Genomic DNA, 17,031 nt, shown 5'->3' with positions numbered 1-17,031 from the left:
GCAAGTGAGGAATTCGAATAATTTGAAAAATTTAAGACAAAGTTTTCCAAAATTTGTAATATTTGAAAATTATACCTGCATATAAATTAGTCATTCAGTAAAAAAAAAAAAAGAATATTAAAAATAGCAGTAAGCTACACTGTTACCTGCAAGGATTTGTGGTGAAAACTGAAAATGGCACCAGCTGTCTGAATTCCTCAGTAATATTTTCAGCCAGGGGAGGTCTAAAATAAATAGCAACAGATGTATCGACCAAGACTCTTACCTTCTTTAACTATTTAACTCAAAATTCCAAAATTTGAAAAAGTGAAGCAAACTGACCGTGGTAAAATAGAACCAGGACCAGGGTCTTCAGGGCCAGGAACAAACACAAATCGACTACTGTAAAAAGTTCAACATATCACTTTTATACAAAATGATCCTAGAAGTATCTAAACATTGGTTATATACTGCCGTTAGTCCACAGATGCATGCAAATAACCTATTCTGGGGCAGAGATGACAGCTCTTCCTGGCCTTATGAACCACATAAAATACAGCTAAGGAATACAAATATCCACTCCTCACTGAGATGGAAGAAGCCTTAAAAACTGTTCACCATGCACGGGGGACTGACTGTGGGAAGGGAGACAGAACAGAATGTGCAGCCTGGCTCAGGACTCAGCGGTAATGGGCTCCACAATCTCATACAGGGACCCCAGATAACCCAGCAGCGGCACACCACGAGAGCCCCACCAGGACACAGGACGGAGGATCAGTCCCTGACATATACTTGCTTACATCTCACACAGAGCTCAGGAGCTGCAGGCTGTGGCCTTTCCTGCTTTTGGGGTCCATTCTAGGAACTAGCCTACTTAGGGGCTACTGTTAGGAATTTGAAGCTCAGAAGCCAGAAGGCATAAGCCTGGCTGTCTCCCTATTTTACTTTCCTTTGTCTATTCAAATCTCTGTAAAAGGGATTTAGTTGTCCAGGCCTGGAATGGGGCTCCCACAGAGCAGCGACACAAGAAGGGATAAATAAATGATTCCTTTGCAGGACTGCATTGCTTTGGTTAGTTCTCAAACTAACAGCCGTGGAGAACTGTGCGTGCAAGAGCGAAGACAGAAATGAGATGCCTCCATGTAGGCAGCAGTCAGCATCCCAGATAACATCTTCCAGGGCTGGTACAGAAAGCCTGTAGGTGCTCGTAGCAGCAACATCAGTTTATAAAGCAGTACTGCTTGGGCAGAACCCTGATGATTTCAAGGGAATTCCACAGGCAAAAAAAGGCTCACCCAAATAGCACTTTGGGGGAAACATGGGTGATATCTAATCCATGCAGAAAATGTTGCAGAGTGGGGCAGCTTCACCTTTGCTCACTCAATAGCAGCTTCCATGACCAAGCTATTTTAAAGAAAATCAAAACCCTGCACTGCTCCCAAAACAAACTTACAGGTCTGTTACAAGACCAGCTTGCTATCTGCTCATAGCTGGCTCACAATAATGAGGAAACATCGTATCTGTTAGTTTCTTAAATAATTAAAGCAAAGGTTTCACCAAATAAACAAATCTCCCTTTTCATAGCACTTTGTTGTGTACCTTTTATGAATGCTGGGATATTCACATATAATATCTGCAAGAGCCTTCAAAGAACCTAGAGTCGGGGAAAAAAAAAATCTATGATACAACACCTGGTTAGAAAATAAACACACATTATATGAATCACCCCTATACTTCAGTACATTAAAAATGTGTCACTTGGAAAATAAGGGTTTCTCTTCTGCTCTCTTAATTTGTTTTGCCATCATTATTTTAATTTAATGTACATGTCCAACTGCAAATAAAGACTTCCCCACCTTTCAGTGACTGAATTTGATTTTTTCCATATGGTGCAGATGAAAAATTTCCACAAAAGAAAAAGCAGGTTGGAGGTGCAGAGGAATAACCTGGGAAAACAGAGTATCTGTGAGTATAACATCCATTCACTTCAGTACCTGTCATCATTCAGCCTCCAGCACATTCCCTGAAAGGCAGAAACCAAAACAGCACTTCAAGCTCTGCTGCTATTAATACACCTGAACTATTTTTTTTATACAGTGTTTTGTTAGCTTAAAAAGAATGTTGGCAATTTACAAATGTCACTTCAAGGGAGCCCTGTTATTTACAGGCCCAGTTCCAAAAACATTGTTTGTGTGCATCCAACTACTGACCCAGTCACATAATTACACAAAGTACAATTATAATAAATAATACAATTTTAAAATGCACTCTTTCCTTAAAAAGAAAAATAGCGAGTAGGTAGCAATGGATTACTATTAACCTCCAGCCATCGTTCCAATTCAAGGGCTTTACCAACATTTAATTCACTTTTTGGCTTTATAAAGCAACAGTAACTGGAACTGCTTGAGCATTTTAAGAAATTGATGAATCCTCACAGTATCACTAATCACCCAGAAACACATGCTTTATAGCGAAGAGTGAAAAAAGAAACGCAGTTCCCATCCCTCAAAGAAAAATAAAAACACCTACTCAAGCATTCATCTCGCGCTCCAGGTTACGCTTCATATTCCTAACATGCAGCACAAGACTTGGATTTGCTTCACTATTTTTCAATCCAGTTGGTAAATAGGACAGAACTGTTTATTCCAGAGGAGTGGCTCATCAATGTTTTTTCCTTGCTACTCATAATTATGAAGCTTATTATTTGCCTATTAAAAAAAAAAGTCTCAAAATGGCAAATGTAATGTATGTACCTTTGCCAGATGAGTTCAGTATATTAACCTCACTGACCAAAGTCCCTTTGTTACCTCATCATATGCAATCTTAGGTCAAGCTCAGTTTGCTTCAAGGATCTCACCAACTTTGATCACGATAGTGAACTGGTTTTGTAACTTCCGTATATGTGTGGTAATTTGCGTCCAATTTTCTTTAAGTGGCAGCAGTTTCCCACCCTTAATTTTATGTTGCTTATTTTTAAAGCAGCCACCCTCTCACACGTGCATTCTACCTAAGACAGACAGGACAAGCTGTTCCAAAACTGCTCTGGAGTACAAAGAAGCAATTCACAGATCTTGCAGATGCTTGCTATTCAAATGTTGTCAGCATTACTAATGTAATGACGCGTGGAAGAAACAGTTCATATTTTAAGAGTAACTGATATTTTTTCATTGGTAGAACCAGAAAGCATTCGATGGATCACTGATCTCCAATGAAGTAAGAAGTTTTCTTTAAACTAAGCCTAGGAAGAACTTTCACAGGCAAGGGAAACATTCTTGTCACAGCACATAAGATGGCTATTGTCCAAAACAATATTAGTACTAAGTGATTTAGAAAATGGCAGTATCAGCTTGCAAAAATATAATCCAATCCAATTTTTAAAACTGTTAGAGAAAGATCCAAAAGAAATATAATAGCAACCGTGAAATACAAATAGCTGTCACTAAAATTAGAGTGAAGCTTCACTGGCTTTGGGCTTGGGTTCAGTAGGATCCTACCAAAAAAAATTCAACAGTTGGGCTTATTCTAGCTTTCTCAAATGGAAGTTCATTAAAAATGTGCAATACAGTAATAACAGGACTCAAAAATTGTTGCCTGACTTTTTCATTTAAAAGTCTACTTTTGAAAAAAAGCCACACAAACCACTGTTTCATGAAAGGTCATATTTAGATCACAGTTTGACAATAAAGTTGGCCTGACACTTAGCAGATCCTAGAAAGAACAGTCTTGCTCTCAGTTGGTATGCTGTCCAGTCTCCCCTGCCTGGACAGGGATGCTCACGTAAGCAACCAGATGATGAAAAGTTCACAAAGCTAAACCAGCATAAAACTAATTCTCCAGCAAAGGCAATTACTTTTCTGCTGGGGTATTCCCTGAATTACTCACCATGGGCTCAGATTTTCCAGCCCATGCCAAGGAGGGGACACAGCCAGAGATGGAGGACTAGCTAGGCATCAGACTGCCTCGCTGTGCTTGTCAGCTCCACCCATTGATGCTGCTAAGGACTAAGGAAAATGGTAAAAATTTCTCTAAAACAAGGCTCAGAGTCAAAGCAGTTCTCACCTACCCGAAAACATTGTGTGAAGCTTTTCCAGTACTTCTGCTTGGTCCAACCACACATCAGAAAGAAATACAAACATGGCATCTTCATTTTCATCCTCCAGCTGCTTTAGTTTTGCAGAAGCCTTTACTGAAGCTGAAGAAGGCCCTCCAAAGAAGTTTACATTCCCATAGAAGCCTCTACATCATTAAAATATTCAAGTTAGTTCTGTTTTCTTCCCAAATAGTTAGTAGTTTTGATTATGACTCACTTAAGCCATTTTAATTATTATTATTATTATTATTATTATGACAGGTAGCTCAGATGGTATCAATAGTCATCTAGTACTTCATGGAGAAACCAAGGAAGAGATACAGTGGTCACCTCGATATATAGCAGGGACACTGTCCTGCCATAATTTAACATATCATCTCAGGGTAAGATTTATCCTCAGTTCTCCCCCCAGTCCACTCCTTGAGCAACAAGGAATTTCTTATTCTCCTGTATCAGTTATCTAGTTTCGCAAGTGGGAAGGGCTTAGATCCCAACTGTTATTATATGCAGAATCTAAGGGCCTTTGGAAGGGTTTTTCTGCTAACGCTACAGGCTTTAGTACTGGCCCAAGTAGACCAGGAAGTCCCAGAATTGTTTCCTTAAAACTGTATTTATTTTGAAGCATTTGGGGAGGGGGAAGAATAGCATAGTTTAATGTCACAGAAATTATAAAATAATAATGCACTTAGAAGCCCATAACAAAATATGGAGTGAGGCTGCCGAAAGTCAGTTTTATACCTAGTGGTAGCAGAAGGCTCAGTAGGCGGAAATCCAAAAGCGTTCACATGAAAAACTTCATCTTCATACCAACCTAAGAGATTTTGAACAACAAAATAACCTTTAGTTTTCCTAACAACATCATGTCCTAGACATTAGTCAGAGAGATGGCAGCTGTGCTGCATAGCTAGTCCCAGCCTCCATCAATCCCTCTCTCGTGATGGCACCAGTCCCCACGCTGTTTAGTGGTGAACCAGAGCAGGAACTATCTGGCTGAAAAACAGAGTAAGAATGCAGGGGAACAGGAATGATTTTTGCTGGTCCTGCCCCAGAAGAGTCTCCATCAAACCACACCCTTTCTTGAGAACTGTCCCACCTGTTAGGGGAACGAAGTAATAGGGTCATACTTGTCCCCACTATCATTCTTGCTCTTAACTATTTAGTTTATTTTACAAATTTTAAACATAAATTACATTATAAGAAAACAGACTGGGATTATGTATATTGCACAGAGTAATATCCTACAAACAGAAATGACCATAATTTTGCTAAAACATGTCCAAGGCTTCAAAACATCAACATGAGACTTGTCTGTTCAGCCACCTCTGGCAGACATGTAATTGCAGCAACAGCCATTAACAGAATAACTATTACAAGCTATGAGAAATAGTCTTTACCTTCAGCCAAAACAAAGCATGATTCAGTATATAAGCCACTGTGGAACTGGTGCAGTAAGGTTAAGAAATATATTTTTCTTAGAACAGGACTCTTAAACTAGTTCTTTAGCCAAAGTTCACCTTCCAGCTGGTGTAATACATTTGGACACTACTGAAAGTTCATAGGCTGCCTTAAGAGCTAGGCGATCACCTGGTAGCTGAGCAAGTAAACTCTTAAGCAGTCTGCAAACAGGAACACGTTCTGCTTCCGCTAGGAGGAATACTAACCTTGTCCTAACAGACTCTGTGAAAGGGCACTGAGCTGCAGCAACCAAGTAATTTAAAAAGAAGGAGGAAGACAGGGCTGCAAGTCTCAATACATAATTTTTAATGGTCAGTATTGGTTTATTATTCAATCTGAAATTCTCCAGGTCTATAGGAAATTTCTTCAACTCTTACATCACAGAAAAGGATATTGCTTTACTAAGGTCGAGCTGGACGACTCCTGTAGGGTCTTCTAAGAAAAATTTCCCCTAAAAACCAGGATTAATTAATAAAGAAAGATATACCCAAACACATAAATACTTCAATCAGAAACATCTACCAATCAGCATTTAGCTTGTTTTAATGTTGTAAGCTTAGAACACACTAGCAGAACTGAAGACAACATGGTTTATAATAAGTGTATCTTAGCACCTTCCCTTTGAGCCGCTGCAGTTTGGATTGCTGCTGCACCCCTCTTCTACAATCACAGTCCAATGCAATGGCAAGTCCAAACACAGTCATTGGAAGCTCCAGCATTTCAAGAATGGGCATGCCTAAAAAATGTAACTGGTTCTGGTTGCTACATAAAGCATTACAAAATTCTGCAGTGAGAAGACAAAGACACTTTCTCTCACACCCTAGCATCAAGTGCTTTGGCAAAGTGTCTTCTTCAGGAATGGATCTTGCACCACTAACATTGATGTGAGTTCTGCCAATGTCTTATATGAAAAGAGAAAGTGGTGAGAGATTTAAGCCGTCTCATTTTCTAATATAACACTGAATGAATGGTGACCTAGATACTCCACAATAAAAAGCAACCTACCTCCTTGAGCTGAGTTATCATCCCAAGCACAATCACTTCTCCCACTTTAGTTGTGTTGCCTAATAGGGTTTCTATTGTTTTAAGCTGGAACCAAAGGCAACAAATCAAATAAGAATTAAATCAGACTCTCCGTATATCTATTCCTGAGCAAGCAAAGCGCCACACAGCACATGTGTTTACACAGATACACAAATGAGCCATGAGACAATACAGGCTCATCAGAGAAATCAGGGACACATTTCTGAATGGCAAATGTAGCACAGTTTAGGAAGATTTCTGTAACACCTGCTAGCATAAAGAACTGCTTAGCAAGTAAATATTTATTGTGATTACTCTGCTTACAACCGGATTAAAACTGAAAAGAACAAGTAGCAATTTCTGCACTTGCCTAAGAATGTCAATGGTTGTAACTGGATCCTCAGCAGGATCCAGTCTGAACCACAAGGCCAGCCCGTGCCCACACAGTAACACTAATTACTTTAACCACAGAGCCTTAGGTGCATGACAGAGCACACTCCAGAGTTATGCAGGTGATATCACACAGCATGCCATCTGCGGTTTCTGGACAAACTTATTTTCGTCTGTCAAGCTGCAGTTAAGAGACACAATCCTCCTACAGCACCGGCATAAGGAATGCATTTGCCACTGCTGACAGGGAGGATAGGAAGCAGTCAAGGGAGAAAGATGCCTATAAACCCTGGATGGAGATGCAGGCTCAACTCAGCTCAGGCTCTGCCTCAGGAACCCACGCTTCTCTTGCACTTTATAGCTGCATTTGAGTGGCTTGGTCATCATGCTGATCTGAGCCAAATAACTGCATTTTTGACACACAGGCTAAAAATGAGCGAAAATAACTCATTTCCATTGATTACCCACATTGGATGTAAAACTAAAATGTCACTGGAGAACTATTACTGCATTGAAGTGTAACACAAGTACGGTTCCTTTTGCAAGAAAAAAAAAACAGATTTTTTACCTGGAATTTACTCCTACTGTCATCAGGATGAGCAACGACTGCTGAAGGAGTAAACAACTCATGTCTATGAGTCCTCTGCAGAAACCAAAATTGAAGTAATCCAGTTTAAAAACAAATGAGCACTGTCAAAAAGCCAGTTCATTACAACCACTATATAAAATACTTTTTAAAGTTTTCTATTTTATTCAGCAACATTTAATTTGTTGAACATAATCCATTCTTTTGACAAGAATTTGCTTCTAAGAAACAGATGATCAGTACTGGACAATAAAACTAAGCCTGAAAAGTAACAGCAAAGCATCTGTAATGCTTTTAAAAGAAGTTATTTCTGACTACCGGGAAGGAAGGGGCGAGAGAGCAAGGGAAGGTAAACGGTATTAAATGCTAACTATGTGGAAAAGAACAGGTTCTCTCTTCAGGGCAGGGCCTATTAAAAGTAAACAATTTTTGGTTTTTTGTTTTAATAACAGGAGCAACCTACACTAACAGATAAGCTGCAGAGAGCATGAGGAAAATACATCATAGAGATTTTCACTTCTTTCACTGTTTTCATGCAGTCTGAAAGCCTCCCCTTGGAACAAACCCATCGCTACCAGCCTCTGCAACACACACAGTAATTCCTGTCAGCAGCCTTCACCCACACAGTGACCTGAACCTTCACTTTTCTGGAGATCAGAAAGGAGTATGTACGACAACCAAACACAAAACCTGTACAAAAGAGAGTCTGTGTGAAACCATCAGGCAAAGAGGTGCAATAGCAATATACAGTCTAGGAAAAGGAGGCTTCAGGATATACTCTATGGACACCTCCTGCTGCTGTTTTGTGTGAGCATGCCAATTCCAGCAGGTTTCACTAATCCTGATCACTGTTTGTATGAGCTAAAGCTTCTTCAATTAATGGTTAACCAGTCTTCCAGGGCAGAGGTTCCAAAACTGCAGCACACATAACCCTAGCAGCAGCAAATCCCCTGGTAGATAGAGAGTTGTTGCTGCTCTCTGACCCCATGCACGCAACTACCACACAGTCCAAAGGACGAGTGATTCACACAGGCAGCTGGACACCTCCCTGCTGCCTTTGGGGCAGCAGAGACAAAAAGCCATGCTGACTGTCTGTCTGTGTCCAGGCACTTCGCTCACACTTCAGGCCAGGGCTGCGCAGGGGCAGATAGGCCTGTGCAGCACCAGCCAGCACCGAGTGGGAACTGTGCTGTGGACCAGCCTGCTGCAGTTAGTGCAGACACCTGAAAATCAACCACCAGATCATCTGATTAGCAACTCACTCCCCATCCCATCGCTGCTCCTACTGGGCTGCACAACACAGGCAGGGCAGAGCACAGCACGGAGTAAGCAGGCGGGTGACCTGGGGGGGTAGATCCCAACTTATTGGGTGAGCGGAGTAAAGGAAAGAACAGGGTTGTGAACCTGTTCTGAAGGATAATCAGAGAGTGAGTGCTGAGGGACTGACTCTTTCCGGCTGTGTGCACAGCCTGGTCCAGAGCCACTACCTGCAGCTGCCGTCAGTACCTACTGTCATGGTGGCGCAGAACAAATCATGTTGAGGAATCCTGTTCTGAAGTTGCTCACAACACAAGACAAGATGCAAGTGCCACCAAGAGATGACAAGGGATGGCTGGCTCTCACTGGGCATTTTGAAAACTGGAAAATTAATAAATTAACTAAACCAGAAGTGAACTTCAATGCTTCAAGGAGAGCCTGAACAAGAGCTTCCCAAGGCTTCAGGTTTGCACTACCTCAACAAGGACGACATACAATGACATGCTAATCAAACAGCACAGAGCCAGATAACCAGAGGGAAAAGAGCAAGACACACATAAAAATATATAATCCCCTCTTACAACATGATGATGAAATGCAGAAACACCTGAATTGATCATGCTGTATGGTGACAGCTGAGGAGACTGATAAACCTTAGTACAGAACCTGTTCATATTCAGATTTTACTTAAACTGTAGCTCACAAAAGCGCCTCAACACAAAGCACTGTTGTACATGTATGAATATAAACTCCATTTTGTTCGTGTGTTTTGTTAAACAAAGCAAAACATTTTCTGACCTGCTGTAAGATGGAGTAGCGTTCACGAAACAACTCCGCTTTATCTCTGGCAGTTCCAAATAAATTTGGTACAGGAAAGTTGGTCATTGACAGACTGCAAGAAGTTTATCACAATCAAGATTAAAAAAAGGTATATTCCATACACAAAAATTACTTTTGACCTAAAAGTTCTAGGAGGCTGCAACAGCTATAAGACTATTGCATAATTTATTTACTCAATGAGGAAGATTTCTGCAAGGGATCCTGTGTTTCTGCATTTTGAAAGCTACATCCATTTAATTTCCTTTTAACTCACAAGCCTTGAGATTTATCTTTCCACCTGAATGGGACTCTGCAGAAATCAGTTTTTAAAAATGAAGTTATGTCTTTTAAATGGCCATGAACAAGAGTATTTTCTTCCTCTTGGTTAGCAGATTCTTTTAATGGAGTTCTCTGCTTCCAAAAGCATGGAAAGCTAGAAAGCATTCCTGGAATTAAACTCCTACTGAAAACACACATTGCTTTTGCTGGACTGGCAGAATCATGGACCAAGGCTAGAATATGAATTGCACGCTACACGAAGGTCGCAGCAACCCCTCACAATGAACTCGACTATCCATTCCTCAGCTAACACCACTTCAAGCTTTTCAGAAGCACGGCCTCTTTTTGGCTTAGCAGTCTGGGCCGCTTGCTGTTAAAGGTGAATTCTTTAGCTGGCAAAATATTTACAACCAATTCCTCCAATTACTTCTTCCTTTCTCCAACCTCCGGAATCACCAGTTGCTCCTGATTTTTCTTTTTTAGCTTTTGTAGCTCTCCTTAGAAATCCCCCCAGGGCTTCAGGGAGTTGCAAGCTACAGTCTAAGAAACAAATGCATGCAACAGACAGACCAAATTTATTAAAAAAGATTAAACAGCCAAATGCAGAAAAAAGAAAAAACAAACTACATTTAGTGATGTATGTCCTTAGCCTTACTGTCTCTTTTATTCCTTAGAAGGCATAAACATGGTTGGACATTTTACTATCTGATAAACACCGAAGTTCCAGAACCAGTAACATCATAGGCAGCACAGAATACACTGCCACAGGAGATGCAGGTCTCCATTTCAGTTTCAGCCTACTGGACTAGGAAAAACCCAATGGTACATTTATCTGTGAGCCAGCATTTGTCATGGAGTCTGACTAGCTCTTTAGAGACTAAGAAACAAAATTGTCTCACTTTCTCATTCAGGCTTGAGACAAGCAGACCCTAGAGGGCAAGATTAAAAAACAGACTTTTAACCATACAGAAACAGAGTTTTTTTCCTTAAAACAAGAAGCAGTTGAAACTTCAAATATGCAAGACTTACGGTAGAAACTTCTTTCTTTCTGAATTATAAATATAACGTGGAATATCAAAGGCTCCAATAATGTTGAAAACATTTTCTCTGAAATAAGAATGCATTTACAACATTATCTGAAGTGGATGAAACAAACAGTAACAGAACAAGTTGAATAAAATTATATTAGTTTTGTTCACTTTCACCCTGCGTTATCACCATTTCTCCCACATCACTCTACCTATCGGATACTACTGCATCTTCTAATTCAAAAATCGAAACTCTTCAGAAGTTCATTTAGAAATGACAGAGGGATATAGCCCCTTCCCTTACCATCCTCTGCTATCTTTTTTGACAACGGAACAGCCTTGGCATGGTTAATGTGAGTAAGTTTAAACAATGGATATGCACAACTCTTCAGACTATTAATTGAGTTGATCCATCCCATTATATTTACTGGTTCAGCTCTCTCCTCTGATGCCTCTCATTTTCCTCTTACTGTAATTGGATCAATTTCATCAGAGTAGATTAAATTATGCCATGAACCTTCACTAAGGCTTACAAGCACAGGACAACCATCATTGCCTATCAGACACTGAATTCTTAGGCTTCAGAGTGTATTTCTTACAAAACTTTGCCTTCAAGCTTTCTGCAACATAATCCAAGAGAGCTCTACAGGCTGGCCCCGTGACCCGCAGCACTTTTCCCTTCAAGACCTTGTACCGAGAATCTGCACATACAGATTTCTCTTCACTTCTGGAGTGAAAAATACATTAAGTATATAAAGCACCACAAAGAAAAGTCACACTCAAACCACCTGCATCATAAAGGTTCCAGCGACAAGGAGAGAAGTATAAAACAAATTTGCTTCATACTGAGAAACTGTGGGATCACAGTATCTAACTGACATGCCTAGCAAACCATTTACATTCATGCTTTGAGTTACGGTGTCAATACACTACGTAAACACTAAAGGAAACGCATTCATCACAATCACAGATAAAGTTCTCTGAAACTCAGGTAATTGCTTTGTTATCAGAGAGTGAAAATCAATCACGGTTTTCAAAAACCAGGCCTGCCATACAAAAAAGCAGAAACAAGCACCACGGAGAAAAACTTTTCTGAGTGCTTTCAGAAAAGAAGTATCTTATGAAAGGCACAAAAATAACATTAGATAATTCTGAACTAGAGAAAAGGAAACAAAGAAATGAAAAGAAGTAACAAGTTTTCACTGCATTGTAACTATTGGTTTATTTAATTGGTTAATATTCAACCTGTGCCACATGTAACACATAACTATAGCACTTTAATTCCAGAATGTCAGCATTATATTTAGAATCCCCTGGAGGCCTACCCATGAGAACAAATTTTCTAAGAAAGAACATTACTAACCTTCAAAGACAGTACCAGGAAGACAAAAGCACAAAGCAATTACTGCATGTGCAGCACTGCAGAAAACGCCTGACATTTATTTCCCAAGAAGAAATAAGGGCATGCATATCAACTCCCATAAACCTCAAATGAAAAAATGATGTCACCGTACATGGTTTCATCCGATGCCTGGCTACATTCTTGGACAGCTGCTTCCACTGTGGATTGTTCAATCATATTAGATGACACTGAAAAGAAAATTTCGAAGGATTAAAACTGCAGCCTATGGGAAGTAGTAAGTAAGAAAGTAGGTAGGTCTCAAATATTTTACAAAAAACGGTCCTGTCTTCTCAGAGGAATATATTACAGAAATACGAATATTTTCAGTAAGCTAAATGCCATTTTCTCTTTACAAATGGATCACTTAATATTCTTACCAGAAGGATACATTTCTAGCAAAAAAAATAACCCACGCACATACTGTGCCCACCATTAATTCACTAAACATGGAAAACAAGACAATTATAGTTTATGCAAAGCTGCCTAATATACTACAAATGTGTTAGATCTGAGCTTTCACATTCTGGAGGTTAATTTTGTTCCAGAACATTATCACACAGATTGCTGTCATAAATAAGTATTCAAACAGTTTTGTACAATTTTGGAGACAGGCACATTGTTGTCTTTAGGGATTTAAACTGATAACTGAAATTAAAAAATATTTCTAAATGCTAATGTCTTGCTGAATTTAAATGGAAGACCAGTCAATGCAGATTCACAAAAGGACTTGCTCAGCATTTCCAAGCCTAACTGCTGGGCTCTTGGGACAGAAACTAGTACATGAAAACCTGCCCTAGAGTACCCTATTCAGGGCATGGGACTTAAAATGACAATTCCTGTAAGGCAGCGATGAATAGCAGAGCAAAAAGGGAGCTAGCAGGGATGACAGGAGAGACCACCATATCTGAATTGCATCTCTACCCCTGACCTCAGACAACTCATGGATGTTAGCTGGGCAATATGGGAATTTATAGCACAAAATTCCGCCTTGGGCAAAGACTGGTGTTGGCAAGTGCGCTGACTGCATGTACTACACATTGGCCCTAGAGCTTCTCAAGACTCAAATTTATCCAAAAAGACAGATGCGTTCATTCGTACCAGTAGACCTTATGCTAGATCAGGACCGGCTCTTCAAACCGCTTTTATTCCCTGTTTGATTGCTATGATCTGTTATCCCATGGCTAGAGCCAGAACATAAACCCATAACTTCTGTAGTCTGTGCTCTAGTAAAACTACAAATCAAGCATGTGCCCACCCTTGATTTAATTTGGTTTAAACAGGATAGGCTGGGAAGGTTTCCTGGACTCATCTAAGACCTAGTACGTATTTCAGATCACTTTTATACGGATTTTAATCTTCTCAGCCAAAAACTGGAAGTGAGCCCAAGTTTCCTAGTTCGCATGAGCTCTAATCAGTAAACACACATGTATGTCAGGCATCAGTGCCACCTCCATCAGCCATATTCTTTAACTAAAGGTGCCACAACTCCTATGTTTTGTGCCGTGAGACAGTGTCAGGTATATTTTGAGCTACTACCCCATGCCTTTCACGGCGCTTAGGAGCAGGGACACTGGATCTGTGTACCTCAGGACATAGTGTCCCAATTAAGCAGGAGGCAGTCCCCAGACAAAATACTCCTGCCAAGATGATGGAGTTTCAGGCATGCTCAGAACCAAACGGGTCTTGAGAACTTTACCACGAAAAGTTCAACACTTTTGAGTGTCTCATGTTTTTATGTCATTTTGCAGGAGTTTTCTGGATTGCACTTTTGGACTTTGGAATTTATAGAATTTGATGTACTTCCACACACCCAGCCGGTACAGCTCCTCCGGTGCTACAGCACCTCAACTGTTATCAGCACCTTCTGCCCAACGTTACTACTGCGATATCAGGTTGGCATAACAGGACACCCACATCTGCCTTGATGCTTCAGAGAACATCCAGGTGACAATTAAAATCCAGAGTTGTTTTAAGTTAATATGCTGGACCATTATACCAGTACACTTGCATCCCCCACTTCACTTGGATGTGAGGGCAGTGATCTCTGAATGAACGCAACTGTCCTTCCTACAGTCACAGCCAGGCTCCTCAGGTTATAGCTGTCAACAGCCCTAACCCTTTTCTGGACCTGGACTACTGAATAGCAAGTGAATTCATTTCTCATTATTTCTTTTGTTTATTTTAATATTTAAAATTATAGTTTCAGAGCAAAGATGTCCATACAAACTCATAGTAACTGGCGTTGAAAAATTTCACTACTCTTGGAAAATTCAGGAGGTACCAGGCTGCTAACTTTTTAAATGGCAAAATTATACTATCTTTTGCTGACATTACAAACTTCAGTATTTAACAAAACAAAAAGTCAACAAATACATTTATCTTGATCGACCTGCCAGACTAGAATGACACCTTAATGCATATGCTGCCAGTAACTCTGTCTTTGCACAGATAGCATTATAAGCGTAAGATAAACTTAGCAAGCTTAAGAAAAATAAATTGTTTACTTACGAGGCTGTTTTTCAATGGCATCAATGACATTTTCAATTAGATTGTCAAGTTCTACTTCACTGACGGACTGAAGAGCTTCGGTAAGATACTTCAGAGCATCCCTAATTCCAATGAAGAAAGTCAGCTCAAAAAGCAATTAATATTCGATGCAGTTTATACAAACTATGCCAATTTTGGCAGATGTGCACATAGTCACTGAATGGGTTGTGATTAAAAAAGTAGAAATACTTAGTACTGCATAATACTGCACTAGTTTAAGTCAAAGAAAAAAACTCATCAGGATTGAAATCATTTAGGATAAGAAGCAGGTACAGAGAACCTCATCTTCACACAATCATAGAAGGACGGATGTCAGAAGGGACCTCTAAGGTCTCCCGGCCCAGCTTTCTGCTCTAACAGCACAGAGCAGTCACATTGCTCATAGCGCTGTTCAGTGAAATTCTGAACACCTCCAAGGATGGAGATCTCATAACCTCTCTCGACCCTGTCCTGGTGCTTAACTACTCTCCTTGCGAACAACTTTTTCACAGTATTATAGAAGAGTCCACATTAGAAGCGACTTCTGGAGACCACCCAGTCCAACCTCCTACTGAAAGCATTATGTCATCCAGGGCTGCACTGAGCCAAGTCTTGAGTATTTCGAATGCGGGAGATTCCACCACTCCTCTAGTCAACCTACTCCAAAGTTTAATTGTTCTTACAGTGAAGATTTTATCTTAAGCTTGTGCCATTTTGTCTTGCCTTGTCACTGTGCATCCTTGAGAAGAAAGTACCTTTGTCTCATCTATAACCACCTTTTAGGAAGACTGGGATAAGATGCCCCTGAGCCTTCCCTTCTTGAAGCTGAACAAACCCCAGTTCTTTGCATTTTTTCCACATCAAGTTCTCCAACCCTCTAACCAGCTTGGTGGTCCTCTGCTAGACCCTCTCGTTTTTTTTTTAATGTCTCTCTTGAACTGAGGAGACTAGAACTGGGCAACTGGGATTTCTTCTGTTGCAATCTGTGTGTGCTGCCCCTCGCCTCTCTCTGTGCACTGCCTCCTCCCTGTTAGCCAGTTGGATCATCCTCACCCACTTCTCTGCAGACTGAGCAAAACCCGCTCTTCCTGCTTCCCTTACACACCACGAGCTCCAGCCCATGACCACCTTAACAGCCCTCTGCAGGACCCACTCCAGTTTATCACTATCTCTGAGATTGGAATAATTTTAATTCTAAATAACACAAGAATCAGAAATCCACTTCTTCCCTCATCCTTGGACTAGAGTCTCACAGTTAAAGACAACAATTTTCTTATTAATGTCATCTGTCGGCCAATCAAAACTGGCATTTTGGTTAACAGCTTGACCTTCAAAATGTCTCAGTTCATTTAACTGTGGGAGTCAGGAGCTCTGAACTTGGACTCCTCACTAATGAAATTGCCAGGACGTCTAAAATAATCACATCACATCCGTGCCAGAAACAAAATGGAACTAATATTAATGCACAATCGTGAAAGGAAAAATACGAGCAATGGAGCCCCAGTCACTCTTATAAATCCTGACACTTTCCACTGCAAGCAGAAATCACTTTTCTTTGACCTCCCAATCTCTAACACATGTTATTATGTACCTTTGGAAATACCATTTCTTCCTCTAGTAAGAGATGCTGAACACAATAAGTGCCACTTGGGAAAGAGATCCCAGAGTTGTCAGGATAAGCGACTGGCAAAAAAAAAAACCCAAGAGAAGCCCCAGCACCACCATCAGGGAGGGTGCCCTGGGGAGGGTGCCCAGGGTGGGCGCTGCCGTGGGTCGGGTGGTGGGTAGAGATGGAGGGACGAGTCCCACAGCAGCAGGACGGGCAAAACAACAGCGCTCCGGAGGAGAGACTCCGAAGGCCTCAGTGCGGTGGGGGGGGGGAGGGGGAAGAGGAGGGAAAGGCGTTACCACATCCCCGAGGAGGCGATGCGGGGAGGGCGGGTTGCGGCCCCGTCCCTGACCAAATGCCACCACGCGAGACCCCGAAAGCGGGAGGTGGGCTTGAGGGAGGTGTGAGATGACCCCCCCGCCGCTACTCACGCCCGCAGCAGGAGCCCGCGCAGCCGGAACGCGGAGCCCAGCCGCCGCCGCAGCCGCTCCGGCTCCATGACGGGCGCTTGGCGCCAAACGGCCCCGTACCGCCCCCGCCGCCCTGGCCCTGCCCCGGGGCGGGCGGAGGCCTCCGGACGGCCCCGCC

General features: G+C 41.3%; 1 protein-coding gene across 2 annotated transcripts in view; it reads right to left on the bottom strand.

Moving 5' to 3' along the window:
- Positions 1-17,031, bottom strand: part of POLE2 (DNA polymerase epsilon 2, accessory subunit) — a 20,540-nt gene extending 3,509 nt beyond the window's left edge. Inside the window, exons 1-15 of one of the 2 annotated variants that reach the window (XM_075104390.1) lie at positions 16,875-17,031; positions 14,817-14,917; positions 12,421-12,496; positions 10,908-10,985; positions 9,579-9,672; positions 7,506-7,580; positions 6,530-6,613; positions 5,919-5,975; positions 5,464-5,512; positions 4,808-4,880; positions 4,043-4,215; positions 1,836-1,925; positions 1,579-1,633; positions 322-381; positions 147-224 (exon numbers count right to left, since the gene is read on the bottom strand). In XM_075104390.1, the coding sequence (XP_074960491.1) occupies positions 147-224; positions 322-381; positions 1,579-1,633; positions 1,836-1,925; positions 4,043-4,215; positions 4,808-4,880; positions 5,464-5,512; positions 5,919-5,975; positions 6,530-6,613; positions 7,506-7,580; positions 9,579-9,672; positions 10,908-10,985; positions 12,421-12,496; positions 14,817-14,917; positions 16,875-16,942 (1,211 nt within the window). In that variant the 5' untranslated portion in view covers positions 16,943-17,031. Of the gene's footprint in view, positions 1-146; positions 225-321; positions 382-1,578; positions 1,634-1,835; positions 1,926-4,042; positions 4,216-4,807; positions 4,881-5,463; positions 5,513-5,918; positions 5,976-6,529; positions 6,614-7,505; positions 7,581-9,578; positions 9,673-10,907; positions 10,986-12,420; positions 12,497-14,816; positions 14,918-16,425; positions 16,476-16,874 lie in introns of those variants that run through there. The other variant, XM_075104391.1, reaches the window with a different exon arrangement.

The sequence above is a fragment of the Phalacrocorax aristotelis genome, chromosome 9 (assembly GCF_949628215.1).
Source record: "Phalacrocorax aristotelis chromosome 9, bGulAri2.1, whole genome shotgun sequence".
NCBI lineage: Eukaryota > Metazoa > Chordata > Aves > Suliformes > Phalacrocoracidae > Phalacrocorax > Phalacrocorax aristotelis.
The sequence above is the reverse complement of the archived record's forward strand: the minus strand, read 5'-3'. Positions and strand labels throughout refer to the sequence as shown.